Source organism: Mixophyes fleayi, chromosome 2 (assembly GCF_038048845.1).
Source record: "Mixophyes fleayi isolate aMixFle1 chromosome 2, aMixFle1.hap1, whole genome shotgun sequence".
Taxonomy (NCBI): domain Eukaryota; kingdom Metazoa; phylum Chordata; class Amphibia; order Anura; family Limnodynastidae; genus Mixophyes; species Mixophyes fleayi.
The window spans coordinates 37,165,032-37,180,568 of record NC_134403.1 but is presented as its reverse complement, the minus strand read 5'-3'; the positions used below and the strand labels follow the sequence as shown (position 1 = coordinate 37,180,568).

The 15,537-nt window shown below is 38.5% G+C and overlaps 1 protein-coding gene across 7 annotated transcripts in view; it reads right to left on the bottom strand.

Annotated features, from left to right (window-relative positions):
* GRIA4 (glutamate ionotropic receptor AMPA type subunit 4) overlaps nucleotides 1-15,537 on the bottom strand; it is a 294,843-nt gene that overhangs the window by 12,567 nt on the left and 266,739 nt on the right. For all 7 annotated transcript variants that reach the window (XR_012688574.1, XM_075198808.1, XM_075198805.1 and 4 more), the window contains exons 11-13: nucleotides 13,754-14,124; nucleotides 9,485-9,683; nucleotides 5,545-5,792 (exon numbers count right to left, since the gene is read on the bottom strand). Coding sequence is in view for 6 of the 7 variants with exons in the window: in XM_075198808.1 (XP_075054909.1) it covers nucleotides 5,545-5,792; nucleotides 9,485-9,683; nucleotides 13,754-14,124 (818 nt within the window). In the remaining variant the exon portion in view is untranslated. The remainder of the gene's footprint in view (nucleotides 1-5,544; nucleotides 5,793-9,484; nucleotides 9,684-13,753; nucleotides 14,125-15,537) is intronic.

The following is a 15,537-nucleotide window of genomic DNA, read 5'->3' as shown; positions in this document are numbered from 1 at the left end:
AAACCAAACCCTTAGCCCAGTATCCTGAGCAGATTATTCTTCATATATCTTGTTCAGGCTTATGACTTTTATGGTTTTATTCTTAATCAATTCGGGCATAAAATAAATAATTTTTGGTTTTTAACATTATCATCCTTCCATAGTTATTCCAGCTTTATAAGTACATATTGCTACATACAGTACGTCAAAGTAGTAGCAGATGATACCGCAAACATAATATACTGGACCTCATTTATGAAGCGCTCAATGGTCAAAAGTGCACAGCTAAAAATGTTGATGCTGTGGGTGCTTCGATTTGGACAAATGCGCCTAGATTTCTGCCAAATCATACCGATTAGTGGATTTAAATGACGGTATTTGCAGAGGAGCACAAGTATGCACCGATCAAAGGGAGGAGTGTAAAGTATAGAGGAGGTGCAACAGTGCAGAGTAAACTGAGATTTCAATTTTGTCGCTGTGTTGAGGGGCACACGGCCATTTGCACAATGCAAAAATATTTGATTTTAGCACCAGCTCCGAGTTGGGGGAGACCAGGTTTCGTCTTATACTTTTAATAGGACATTATCTAAACCTTCCAGTTGCGTTTCAGCAATGAAGCACATTCTAGGTGCACTTTACCTAATGTAAAACAAAGCTTGTTAAACCGTAGATGATGGTAAAGTGAGCAGTAATTTAGGAGCAAAATGCAAACATTCTATTTAATAAAAAGAGTGGATACAAAGCGGTAGGAGGCTGGGCTTTGATGTAACTATTTTGCATAGCCTCTGCATACCTACGTGTACTTTTGAATTGCAGAGGCATCTCTAGAGAGTGAAAAGCAGGAGAAGATCTTGAAGTGCGCTGGACAGATCATGTAGACAACTGATACACATCATAGATGAGGTCCTCTATCTAAACAAGTCTCATCCAAACTGTTTGATCTGGCTTTTAATAACAAAATTAGTATCTATTACTTTATCATTTTTTTGGGATAACTAAGCCCTCTCCTTAACAATTCGGTCTAATTCCAATAGCAAGCACTAATAACTAAATACAACAGCAATATCAGTATTCCAAGACTTGCAGACTATGTTATTACCCTAGTCCTGCATTTCATGATGCAAGTTTCATGATGCAAGCCTCTTGTATACTATATTCTGTTATTACTGTGAACATCATTTCAGGTCAGAAAAACATTTATATTGACTGCTTTCTGGAAACCAAGTAAGACTCCTCCTTAAATAACAAATGCATTTTTTAAACGTAATTCTCAATGCATTAAATTACATGAGATATGCAAATATAGTATTGGATTTTTGTGTTTATTTTGTCCTTTTTTAAAAAAAAATTGTCTATTTTTAGTACAGGCCTGCCTTTGTATTTATTCCTTTCTCTTTTTCAAATTTTTGCCACTATTTGCCAGCACTTGAATATTTGAAATATTTATATGATCAGAAATGGGTGAACTAAAACTGAAACTAATTCAGAGCTAGCAAAATTGGAAAATTTCCTGGAATTGTAATTAAGTCCCTTGCTCCATGTGCCCACAAATGCATGTAAAGAAAGGCAAAATGTTCAAATATTTGCCCATCTAAACCAATGTAGTCTCAAAAAAATAAATACAATATTTGACACTTGAAATAAAGCAACTCAGATGTCCTTTGATGCCCCCATTGGCCACAAGTTGTGGCAAGGGTTTGTCTGGCATTTGGAGCAGCAGGAGAGGTAAGGAAATGTCAGTGAACTGTCAGCGGCACAGCTGCTCTAATGGCATCTTCAGGGGTTGCCCTTTATGTACCAGTATCTGGTACGCTCTCTTGTGCTTTTTGTTTAAATCAGTGATGGGCATCTGCCAAACCTGAGGTTGTATGCAGCCCTCCTTACGAGAATAAGTTCCCGTCTTAGGTACTCTTTCTGTAACTCTGATGACACTTAGGGCCTGATTCATGTTTGCGTCATGTATCTTGTGTGAAATAACGCAGCGCATGCCCAGAAACGGACATTACGCCAATGAACAAAGTTGCGTGCATTTCATGTCTGATTGCAACTGACACTTACAACTGCCTATGGTCTAAGAGGCAGAACAGGCGAGGGAAGGGGCTATCTAATGTAGACCCTGTACAGTAAGAATATTCCGACACCGATGCGGAGGATTCAAGTCCTGCGTTTCTCGTCAGTGCTCTTGGTATCACCCGAATCATTTGCACCCACTACAGGGCAGGTATTAATGCTGACTGATAGTGTTGACTGACACGGCAGAGTATTTTATTTAAGTGACACATATGCGGGCCACTAGCCATCACATTTATGCAACTAAGATAATTATGTAATTATTGTCAAAAATATATATTGTATTTAGAAATTAATATTTATATAAATGACCATACAGATAACAGTTTCATTTTATGATCAAATAAAATTTGTATGCTTTCTGATGTGAACGTTTATTGTACTTAAGTAATTCCATATATTGCAGTCTGTTCTGTGTCTACATAAGGCAAGAACTGTTTAGGCAGAGCCTGCTTTTACCCAGATTCAAATGTGAATGTATTATGAGATATGCATAGATTTGAATATGGTCGGAACTATGCACAAGTTCCGTGCACTTTTTAAACATGGGACTTACGTGCAACTTGCGTTCGGACTTGAATCAGACCTCTAGTGAGCATAGTGCATTGTATGTGGCATGTTAATCCATGATTAAAGGGTGATGTCTCACCAGTTTGACTAACCTGCCACGGGTTAAATAACAGTTTGAGCTACCTGGACATTCTCTCATATTGTTCTGATCTCATGATGTGATGTTTCTCAGCAAAGTTGATGTGTGGTCCTCACATCAACATTTCATGAGTGGCCTGTGAAAATATTAATTTTGCCCATCACTGGTTTAAATGTAGCACAGTAAATTGCATCAGCATTAGCTATGTGACTTTAGCTGTAGTTAAGTTGGTGAGTAGCTAGGTGAGGATAATTATAAGTGATGGCACAGCATTGACCATATATGATTAAGTAAGTATAGAGATACATCTGTAGAAACTATCAGGCCCTGGCGTTCAGACTACCTCAATACTGGAGAGTTATTTTTTAGAATAAAATCACTATCCGATGTTCAACTAGTAAGAAAAATTATCTCTATTTTCTTTCACATAAAATAATATTTTTACACGCTCATCTTGAGCAGTTTAATGTTCATTCCAAACATTATTTTAGGTTCATAAATCAGGAAAAGAAAAAAAAATCCCATATTGCGTAAAAATAACAATTCATACCGGCAGAAAATTGTGCTTAGATCTGGAATATTGAATTTACATTTGCTGAATGAAAAGCTAGGTTGATGAATAATAATGTGTTCATAGACAGTGTCGTGACAAGTAATTATGAGAGGGTTATTTAGCAGGGATAAAAGCCATAGCCATATAGAGTGTCACAGCACAATAGCAAAATGGAAATAATGAAAGAAAATATGTTTTAGCAGAGATGCAATGTTAATAAAAGAAAAAATAATTGGCAATCTGAGGTCTAAATGACAGTTTACATACACTAGGTGTGAGATTATAAATATACAATGCGGAAGACCATGTATAAGCAAACAAAGTGTAACATTATACCTGATTTATTGACAACGCTTAGTAAGCTATAATAATAACACTGATTTGTAAGCCCTTTCACTGTCGAAATTTTGTAATAACCGAAACAATGTTTGTTTATCTCATAAGCAGACCCGTTTTACCTGCAGGGATCAAATAAAAGAGAACTGTGCAAGGTCATAAAATGTCTATTTAGACAATCCAAAAGAAACAGTGCAGTAACTCTTAGAAATAATTCAACGATTAGACAACCCTTGATAAATCTAGTGCAACTTAGACAAAGGAAGCTAAAAGCTGATGCTATGGGTTTGTGCGTATACTAGATTTCAATTTACAATATAAACTTAACTAGTGTTTATAGTAAAAGGGTGCTCTACAAGTACCCAAGAAATCACACCTGCTGACATTCAAATAACTAAAAGATAACTTAAATGACTAATATGTCAATGTTACACTTGCTATAAAGTAATAAAACATTACACACAGCAGATAGCTAATACAATGACTAAATTAAAGGGGATAACACAGATAAGGTATTATTACCTAGTTACCTATATAGGAATATAACCTGTAATTATAGATGCTGTCATGCTCCCTCTTTATAGCTACAAAGTCGTTTAGCGCCTGATATAGTCTCTTAATGAATGTGCATTCCTCTTTATGTCATCTCTGTATAAAGGCTCCATTGTCATAATGACAATTTGGCAATGAGTTTCAAGTTATTGGTATAAAGAGGAAAGACATGCGTGTTGAATGTACCTACTCCTTTATCGTATATATATATATATATATATATATATATATATATATATATATATATTAGCATTATTTAAAACTTACTCTGTGGGAGTTTACCTTGCAACTTGCAAAAATCGCAATGCATTGTGGATTGTAATTTTACTTAGTCTTTGTTAATCCCTTTAGTACTCTGCAATTATTCTTCTGTCTAATACAGTGATGAGCAGCAAATCATCCCGGTGCCACATACATCCCCCTGAGCCTTCAACAGTGCTCCCCAACTCCTTCCTGCTTTATTGCCAGATTTGTTTGTTAAAGCTTGTAGCACTTGTTTAACATGCCTGCTGGTATGTTATTACAGATAGTCAGATAGGTGTCTCTTTCTATAATTAAATGCATGGTATTAACTTATTACCGAGACTAAGGGTCATGTGCGGCCCTTTTGAAGGTTAGAGGGCAGCACCCGCAGCCTCTGAAGTGTATCGGGTTGCCTATAACTCGCCGAAGTAGTGTAAAAAGTGCCTTACACAATAAGTAAAAATAAAAATAAATACTACAAGATTATCTTCCAGGTGTAAACAGATTATTATATGTCATAAAGAGGCACTCTGTGACGACCACGCATGTTGGCACCTGATCGACAAATGAGCTGATCTTTGAGAAATTTGGCTACAGATATGGAGGTTTGAAAATTCACACATCTAGAAAGCTACATTGACTGTACTTATGTATAAGCAGCAATAACCAAATAGATAAGTTGATCCTGATGACTTATAAAAAAGAGAGGGGTGAATAAACAGGTCCACCCATGGAGAGAGTGGAGAATAGGCTCAAATTCTTAGGTGCCGGCATTGGTCTTTGGCCCTGTGGCTACCTGCTTCCAGAGGTTCTAGCATACAAATAAACAGCTCTGGTAGTGTAATAGGGAAACATTTTGGAACAAAGTCCAATATTACTGACTTCTGCCAACTTATTTCGTGGCACTACATTTTTTTCCTTCTTTCTTGCAAAATTTAAATTAATATGCTCAACGTTACACTAGTTTGCTTGTTACATGACCTTGAAAATAAGGTGCTCTGGATAAGATGAAATGCGTTAGGTATTGTCAGCATAAACAATGGAATGGAGGAAAGTAAAATGACGAACCATGTTCACATACAACACAAAAAGAACTCAGGGACATCAGGGAAGGTGGAATACTATAACAACACATTTTATATTGTTATACTATTCCACCCACCTTAATAGAGAATGCTTAGGCGTCGCCACTCCATATCCTTTGGAATCCAAGTTTCCTCCAACTTTCATTGTGTCGCATGGTTTTCTTTGCTCGATGTACTCATTCATCGTGGACTCTAGAAGGAAGGCAAATTTTCCCTTAGATTTCCGGACACGGGCCACTCCTTCCGCTGTCGTCTTGGTGAATACAGATGGCTCTGCTGATTTCATGTAGGTCCACATCTTTTCATAAACTGCTATTTTCGATCTCTGTGAAAAGGAATTTATTCAATTTTTTTTTTATGTTTTTAGAAATGGAAACAAGGAAATATATCTGAAAAACAAACAATGCACACTAAGAGTGCAATAAATACATATCAAAGAATAACAACATCTAAAATATTCACTCAAGATCTTATGTGCCCATGTGTTTATAGCATCATATAGCCAACTGACTATATTACATGACAGCAATTTAACACATTAAGCAGAAATATTGATTTTTTAAAAATACTAAGGTGAGGGGTAAATCAGCTACCAGTGTGACAGTTGAGCTTTGTGATGTATAATGTCATTATCTATATTTGGAGAGTATTGGTGTCACTCGTGTAAACTATAACTTACATACATTGATAATCATTGCGTTTCTTTAATTTGATATTCGAACATTTACATTAAACAGTTTTATTTATATGTTTTTTTTATATACATAACATAACACTGTACATTGTAAGATGCAGTAGGTATGGAAAATGTGTTATATGCATAACATAACACTACACTTTCATAGATAAGATATTGTTACATTGTACTACATTGTATTGTGCATGTGGAGCAAAAGATTTCTTATAGTCCTACCCAGGCCCGGCGCTCCCATTAGGCAAGGTTAGGCACTTGCCTAGGGCGCCGGGCTCTGGAGGGCGCCACAGAATGAAAATTACTTTAAAACTGTGCGGAGACCGCTGACCATACCTGTCACGACCGCCGCACAGCATTCAGATACATTCACGGGGAGGGGTGGAAGAGGCTATTGCTCACTACCGCCGCCTCTCTGCTCCGTCTCCTCCCCTCCACTCACTGACTGTCGGGCCGTGACATCATCATCACAGCCCGACAGTGTCAGTGAGTGGAGCAGACGGAGCAGAGAGGCGGCGGTGTTGAGGCAAGGTAAGGAAAGACTGGGTGAGGGGGGAGCAGGGAGCCGATTTTTGCGGGGGGGGGGGGGGGGGGGTGGCGCACGATTTTGACAAAGTGCCTAGGGCGCCATGGACCCTAGCACCGGCCCTGGTCCTACCATTACACAACACTTAGGAAGATGTATTAGGCTTCTCTGGCTCCATTCTGTTCAATGTAATTTAGCTATAAGATATAGTAGATATGAAAAATGTGTCATACACGTAATATAACACCACACTCAGGTAGATAACATACTATATATTGTATTGCAGATATTTTGTATGGATGCATCAGAAGCAAAGATGCGTCATACATTAAGCATTACACTTGGGTATATGACATAAGGTTGTCCGGCTATATTTAGCTATATTTATTCGGCCTTATATGTCATTTAGCTTTCAGATACAGTAGGCATGGAAAATGTGTCATATGCTTCATATACAGCTACACTCACATACATTAACTACAACATTTTACTACATTGTATTCTAGATTATGGTGTATGGATGTGTCAGGTGCAAACATGTGCCATTTGAGGAACATACTAGTTATATATAGAACATATAACTCCAAAAACATACTGGTAGGTTAATTGGCTGCTATTAAATTGCCCTTAGTCTCTCTCAATCTTTGTGTGTGTGTGTGTGTGTGTGTGTGTGTTAGGGAATTTAGACTGTAAGCTCCAATGGTACAGGGACTGATGTGAGTGAGTTCTCTGTACAGCACTGAGGAATTAGTGGGGCTATGTAAATAAATAGATGATAATGATAACACACATTTCCATATTCCCTTTGGATTTAGCAGTTTAGCAAAATGGTAAACAAAGAGTTGTGTGGGTCGTTTGTTTTTAGAAAATTGTTTGTAATTTTTTTTCTCTATTAGGTACTATCGTGAAATTATATGATCCAGCGGGGGTCTGGGGACCCCAATTGGGGCATTAGTGGACAGTTCATGCCATCATACATTCACTGTATTAGGGTACACAGGTGGTATAAGCGTCACTCGCAGTGTGTATAGCATGCCAACGTGTCCACTGAATCTATTCCTTTGTAGAGATTTATTACAGAGAGATAGTTATTACGCACATTAATAACAATAAAATAGTCTATAACAAAATAATGACATTGTTATACTAGGCTTTTTTTTTTTTTTTTTGTTTTTATTAGATGCACTTCATGTATTGTAAATGAGTTTGTTTAAGCTGGGAGCATAGCTCATTAACAGAAAGGAAAAGTCCCATTGGGTGGCTCATGAATAACAATTCTGTCAATGCCAGTTACTGTTATCCCAAATCCGCACTATTATTCTCTTGTCATAATTCTTTGCTTTTTCAGTTCCCCAAGGAATGAAGAGTAATGATCTATACACACAGACACCCTTTACCTCACATGCCCAGATCAATAAGTGTGATTCAAATGACAAACGTGATACATGTTTGCCTGAGGCAACGAAAACTAAAGCACTCTCATGAATTTGCTAAATGTACAGATACCAAAGCACGGCTGCTACGCTGGCAGATCCTCTGTTCAGTCACCAGTGACACTGCTATCTCCGCTACACAGAACACGCCATCATTCAAATTCCTGAGCGATGGCTTTCTTGTGTATCCTCTGTAGCAAAGGTGTATTCTACTCCATCCTAAATCAAAACCTTAGAAAATAGTAGTGCCCTTAGACCAACAATCAGTAAGACCTGCACATCGCTGCTAGTCAGCACTCCATGCACCAAACAGGAGTCTTTTAACTAGCAATGGCCAGCAAGCAGGTAAGGTAATAACCAGCAAGTTCAAACCTTGTGTTGTACTATGTCAAGCTGTTATAAGTGCTGTACCAAGCGCAAGCTATTGTGTCTCTTGTAACTGCAACCAGTTGCTAGAGGATTGCTTTTAGTTGAAAAAATCTAAAGTATCTTTAATATTTTCAAAGACAATGTAATAACAGATTTAGCTATTTTTCCACAATGTTTTCAAATTGTGCATATTTTTTTTAATTTGAGTTTGAACATTAGGCAATGTAGGAGCTACCTTTTTGGTGGATATAGAAAATTGAACCCAAGCCTACCCTTTTACACCCTAAAAAATAATAGGTGACTCTGTATCAATGAGCTAGACAGTCACGGTATGATGTTGTCATCAAATAGTTAATTTTGTAAACAGATCTGACACTCAGACACTGCTCTGACCTATTAGATCACATTGTCTATCTGGCCACACAGCCCTCACTTCACTTTTTGGACTGGCCAAAGACCTTACACCAGTGCATCCCAAACTTTTTTAGCTCAACGCACCCTTAGGGTCTTCATAATTTTTTCAGCGCACGCCTAAGCCAAAAGCCAAAGCACCCCAGGCAGCCTAGGCGTGCAGTTTGGGAACCACTGCCTTACACAATCAAGAATGGAGGTCGCTGGTGAACCAATGTTTTGAGAAAACAATACTGATCTGATAGTTTTGATGTTTCCGGGTGAGGAACCCGCCCCCTGGGGAAGCCTCTCCCCATTTTAATAAACAATGACCATACAGTCTAGCCAATTCAGCATATGTGTGGTCAACTTTTGGTTGCCTGGACAACATCAACAGAGATGATAGAGCAAGCGATATTACCTACAAGACCTAACTACTTTGCAAGACTCTTGCAAAAACACAGCTGAGTTGTACATACACTGATTCCAAACTAATAAAACTTGTATAACAACATTCACAGTTTATTGTTTTGAAACATTAATTACCTGATATTTAGAAACATAACATAAAAAAAAATCATGATATTGTCCTTTGAGCTTCAGCTTACTTTGAAGAATTCTTTTGTTGAACCTGCATCGAGTGTTCCATAGGCAATCTCTGTTTGTTTGGCTAGGTCTTCTGCACTTTCTATTGGTGACACCATCCTCTCAACCGTTAAAAAAGCAGCCAAGTTAGCCGTGTAAGATGAGATAATAATAAGAGTAAAGAACCACCACACACCTCCAACGATGCGACCTGAGAGAGATCTAAACATGAATGTGTCAATACAAAATTTCAGCTTTCATGTTTTTGTACAGTTATGTTCATATTTATATAAATTTACATTTGTTGCTGTAACAGTGACAAAGTACACACATCTACTGCCCAACATAGCTGCCAACTGTCCATTATTTCCAGGGACAGACCCTATGCGCCCCAGGTATTATAGCAATACCACAAATCCACTGTGTTAAAAAAAACAACCAAAGAGCCATGACCCAGCACGCACCATTCTCATTTGAAGCATTGCAGCATTATTACACCACTCCTGAGATGCTTAAATGTCTTACACAACTGAAGGTCAAGTAGTGCTGAACTGTGGACGGTACAGTGAGACATTCCTGGAAAGGGGGAGCGTGAGAATGGGGGGAGTGATAGAACAATGTAAGAGGGGAGTAAGAGAACCAAGGAAAGGAGAGTGAGAGTATAATGGAGGAGGGATCAAGAGGACCCTAGAGGGGGGAAGTAAGGAAGCTGTGGAGTAGGTACAGTAAGACATTTCTGGAAAAGGGAAGCGTGAAAATGAAGGAGGGAGTGAAAGAACTGTGGAGGGGAGAAGAGAGTGAATCATGATGTGGTAGGAGGGAAAGAGTCATTGGGGAGGGCGAGATGGAGTGAGAGTACCATGGAGGAGGGATTGAAAGGACCTTAGAGGGTGGAAGTGAGTGAACCGTGAAGGGTCTGTATAGTGTAATAGGAAGATGATGTAGAATTATTATGGTGATGGTGATAGGAGGGGAAGGATAGAGATAATGATGGAGGGGACATGATGACTGAGGAATTATGTGGAAAGAAGAATGACAAGGGGGACAATAGAAGGAGATTGAGAGGGAAATAATAATGCAGAGCAGGGGGTGAGTGGGTTTGAGGAGCATAGAGAATGGTGGATAGAGGAGTGTGATGTAGAAATGGTATGATGTAAAGATAGAAGGGGACTGAGAAGTGTTATGATGTGGACTAAAGTGGGTAATATCTATAACAGCGGTGCACTGGTGGTGGGGGCTATGTGTATGGCTGACTTCAGAAACATGAAATCTTTGTTGTCTTGCTGACAATGGTTTCTGAATATTTAAGTTATAAATACAGTCATGGCCAAACGTTTTGGAAATGACACAAATATTATTTTCCACAAAGTCTGCTGCCTCAGTTTTCATGATGGCAATTTGCATATACTCCAGAATGTCATGAAGAATGATCAGATGAATTGCAAAGTCCTTTTTTGCCATGACAATGAACTTTATCCCAAAAACAAAAATTCCACTGCATTCCAGCCCTGCCACAAAAAGACCAGCTGACATCAGGTCAGTGATTCTCTTGTTAACACTTGTGAGAGTGTTGACGAGGACAAGCCTGGAGATCACTCTGTCATGCTGATTGAGTTAGAATAACAGACTGGAAGCTTTAAAAGGAGAGTAGTGCTTGAAATCATTGTTCTTCCTCTGTTAACCATGGATATCTGCAAGGAAACACGTGCAGTCATCATTGCTTTGCACAAAAAGGGCTTCACAGGCAAGGATATTGCTGCTAGTAAAATTTCACCTAAATCAATCATTTATCGGATCATCAAGAACTTCAAGGAGAGGTTCAATAATTGTGAAGAAGGATTCATGGTGCCCAAGGACATCCAGCAAGCACCATGACCGTCTCCTAAAGTTGATTCAGCTGTGGGATCAGGGCACCATCAGTGCAGAGCTTGCTCAAGAATGGCAGCAGGCAGGTGTGAGTGCATCTGCACACATAGTGAGGCGAATACTTTTGAAGGATGGCCTGGTGTCAAGAAGGCCAGCAAAGAAGCTACGTCTTTCCAGGAATCAGGGACAGACTGATATTTTACAAAAGGTACGGGGATTGGACTGCTGAGGACTGGGGTAAAGTCATTTTCTCTAATAAATCCCCTTTTAGATTGTTTGGGGCATCTGGAAGAACGCTTGTCAGTGGAAAGAAAGGTGAGCGCTGCCATCAGTCCTGTGTCATGCCAACAGTAAAGCATCCTGAGACTATTCATGTGTGGGGTTGCTTCTCAGCCAAGGGAGTGGGCTCACTCACAATTTTGCCTAAGAACACAGCAATGAATAAAGAATGGAACCAAAACATCCTTGAAAAGTAACTTCTCCCAACCATCCAAAAACAGTTTGGTGACAAACAATGCCTTTTCCAGCATGATGGGGCACCTTGCCATAAGGCAAAAGTGATACCTAAGTGGCTCGGGGAACAAAACATCAAAATTTTGGGTCCATGGCCAGGAAACTCCTCAGACCTTAATCACATTGAGAACTTGTGGTCAATCCTCAAGAGGCGGGTGGACAAACAAAAACCCACAAATTCTGACAAACTTCAAGCATTGATTAGGCAAGAATGGGCGGCCATCAGTCAGTATGTGCCCCAGAAGTTGACTGACAGAATGCCAGGTCAAATTGCAGAGGGTCAACACTGCAAATATTGACTCATTGCATAAACTTAATGTAATTGTCAATAAAAGCCTTTGACACTCATGACATGCTTGTAATTTTACTTCAGTATACCGTAACAACAACTGACAAAAAGGTCTAAAAACACTGAAGCAGCAAACTTTGTGAAAACCAATACTTGTGTCATTCTCAAAACTTTTGCCCATGATTGTACATCTTGCTGCATTATGTGATGAAACTGACAGAAATGAACATGGAAAAAATACAATAGCAGCAAATTTATAAAAAACAAACAAACAAAAGAACAATTTTAAAAATCCACATAATTGAAATATGTTCTCACCACTGTACATTTTCAATTATTTATGTGAGGTATGCATGCATGGACTTAAACTATTGATGCACTGCAATGTAGAGTAATCGTATACAATATGTGAGAAAGCACATCTATGCTAATGGGAAATGTCAAATGAATAAATTCTATACCATCATAAAAAATAATCCTTGTTGGCGTGTTGCTATTTTTCAAAACATCCACTTCTAGCATGTAAAATGTACAGCACACGACTCATAGTTGCCTACACTTGTGGGATACCTGCTAGACACCCAAAAGAGCAGACAGTACTTACCTGGTGCAAGGTGTGCCGGTGCATTGTGTCATCAAGCCACACCCACCTCAGTAAGCACCGGATGGCAGGGGTGTAATGATGTGACAGTGTCAGCATGCCCCTGTCACTCTGTGTTTTACTGAGGTAGGTGGGACTTGATGATGTCATTGCCCCATCTACTTGATAACAAATTGCATCATTAAGTCCTGCCCACTTCTTGCTTTTCTACCTCACCTCCACATCTCCCAGAAGCAAAATAGAAAAAGAAGTCAAGTATGACATGATTATATCTATATTATATAGTTCTGAAGACAATAAAGACCATTTCCTAATGACAAAACATACTGGGCCTGAGTCATTAAGGAAAGTATGGCAAAAAAAGGAGTAAATGTTCTCTGGGACAAACCATGTTACAATGCAAGGGGTGCAAATTAGTTTATTATTTTGCAAATAAGTTAAATCCTGGCTGTTTTTTCATGAAGCACACAAATACTTGATAGCTTTATTTGTACACTGAAATTTTAAATTTATCTAGGACATACCCTGCCCCAACTATAAATCTGCCATCACATTTTAAATATACCTCCCCCACCAACATGGTTTTGCCAAGGTGCAAAGTTACTATTTTTTTTTATTCTTTGCTCTCCTTAATGACTCAGGCCCACTGTGCAAAACACTTCTATGTAAGAGCTGTCCTCTAAAAGCAAGGGACCCTGGCAAAGACTAGTCACTCATTAGACAAGCAATAATCTGTACTAGCCTTGATGGCCCACTGCTTCACACACAGCCTGTGTCAGCACCTGCCCGTACTATGCAAAGCATGCCCTAACCCACAATCTCCCCCCATTGAAAGATTCAAAATATTGAACCCACTTAGATGCTACAAAATGAGTGATTTTGACTTCAGGTGGCACTTTTAAATGTTTCTTAATTTGGTAAATACTATATTATATTTTCAAATTTCTTAATATATACAAAATACTTGAAGTGCTTTTTTTTCCTCTTACTGAAAATAAATAATGGTAATTTTGCTTTACTAACCTTGGTGATATATCGCATCCTTGCTGCATGAAGGCTCCAAGGGAAAACCAAAGGCTGTTAAAAATGCCAAATTCATTTGGCGGCTGGTCACTAGGTCCTTCCTTCCCATCTTCTGGTTCCTCCATATGCCACTCGTAAGGACTAAACCGGCTTACAAGGAAAAGGACTACACTGACCCCAATATAAGCAAAAACTATGCACATCCAGATTTCATAAGCCAAAGGGTCCAAAAATGAAAAGACTCCTGGTTTTGATTTCTGTGGCTTTTTAATCATAATAGAAATTCCTAAGCTCATGAATGGCTTTGAGAAATCAATGACCTCTTCCCGCACCAAAGTGATAGTCAACGGTGCTACTGCAATCTCTGCTTTCTGTAAGACAAAACAAGATAAAGTATTTCGCTATGCTCATTTCTAAAATGACATTATTTCTATTGAATCTCATCAGTTTTATAATATTATTATTATCTTTTATTTATAAGGTGCAACAAGGGTTTTTCAGCAATATCTATAGGGGGTTAGAACATACAAAATGCCAAAATAACAGAATTACAAAAGTAACAAAATTATACAAAATACAAACAACAAAATACAAACAAAAAATTTACATAAGTTCTATAAGTGCATAATTAAAACCCACAAAATTACATAATTATGTATGGAAAACACTGCTTGTAAAACACTGCCTTATATTATTGCCTCAACAACAAACATAGCATTATCTTAATGCAAACTGGACTGTAATTAACTAACTGTAAAAAGATAACTCCTTGGACAAACCTTATCAATGCTCCATATTCACTGCAATCCTGACACTCAAACAACTGGGGCCTGTTTGTCTGGTCGGAAGATAACCGCATACACAAGCTAATAAAGATCATCTTCCAACCACATTGATCAACGTGCCCGACAATGATCTAATGAGGGTAACATGCTGATGGGTTTTAATTTGAATCTCCTGTACAGTGCAACCCCCGCAATGATCAGCTTTTAGCACTAAACTTTTGATCATTTTTATCTTAGAGTTAAGAGTGGCCTTTATCATGACTATATACAACATAATAATTGTTTATATATTGCTTTAGTTATCCAAGTCTGTAAACGATGACATCTACAGAAAGTTGTATTGAATGGTTTGCGATCTAACCCTGTGGAGATTGACAATAAAAATAATGATTAAGATCCAATTGTCCCCTATGTGTCCTGTAAGAGACTGAAATTATGTATTATTTTCCCAGTCTGAGCATACCAATTATATTATTATCCCCTTAGATGACAAATCATCTGAAAAGCTTTGTGTGTATATTAAGGAATGATACCGTACGTAACTAGTCATCATTTATTTATACAGTAGCTATGTTAAACATAACATTTGTATTATTCTACGTCTTGCTATACAAGTAATCATTTAGAAATGAATAAAGTAAAACTGTCAGGAGTTTGTATGTTCTCCCCGTGTTTGCGTGGGTTTCCTCCGGGTGCTCCGGTTTCCTCCCACACTCCAAAAACATACTGGTAGGTTAATTGGCTGCTAACAAATTGACCCTAGTCTGTGTCTGTGTGTGTCTCTCTGTCTCTGTGTCTGTCTGTGGGTGTGTGTGTGTGTGTGTGTGTTAGGGAATTTAGACTGTAAGCCCCAATGGGGCAGGGACTGATGTGAGTGAGTTCTCTGTACAGCGCTGCGGAATTAGTGGCGCTATATAAATAAATGGTGATGATGATGATGATGTGCTACTGACCAACCTGTGCACAAGCAGGGATACATATTGGATAGACAAAACACAG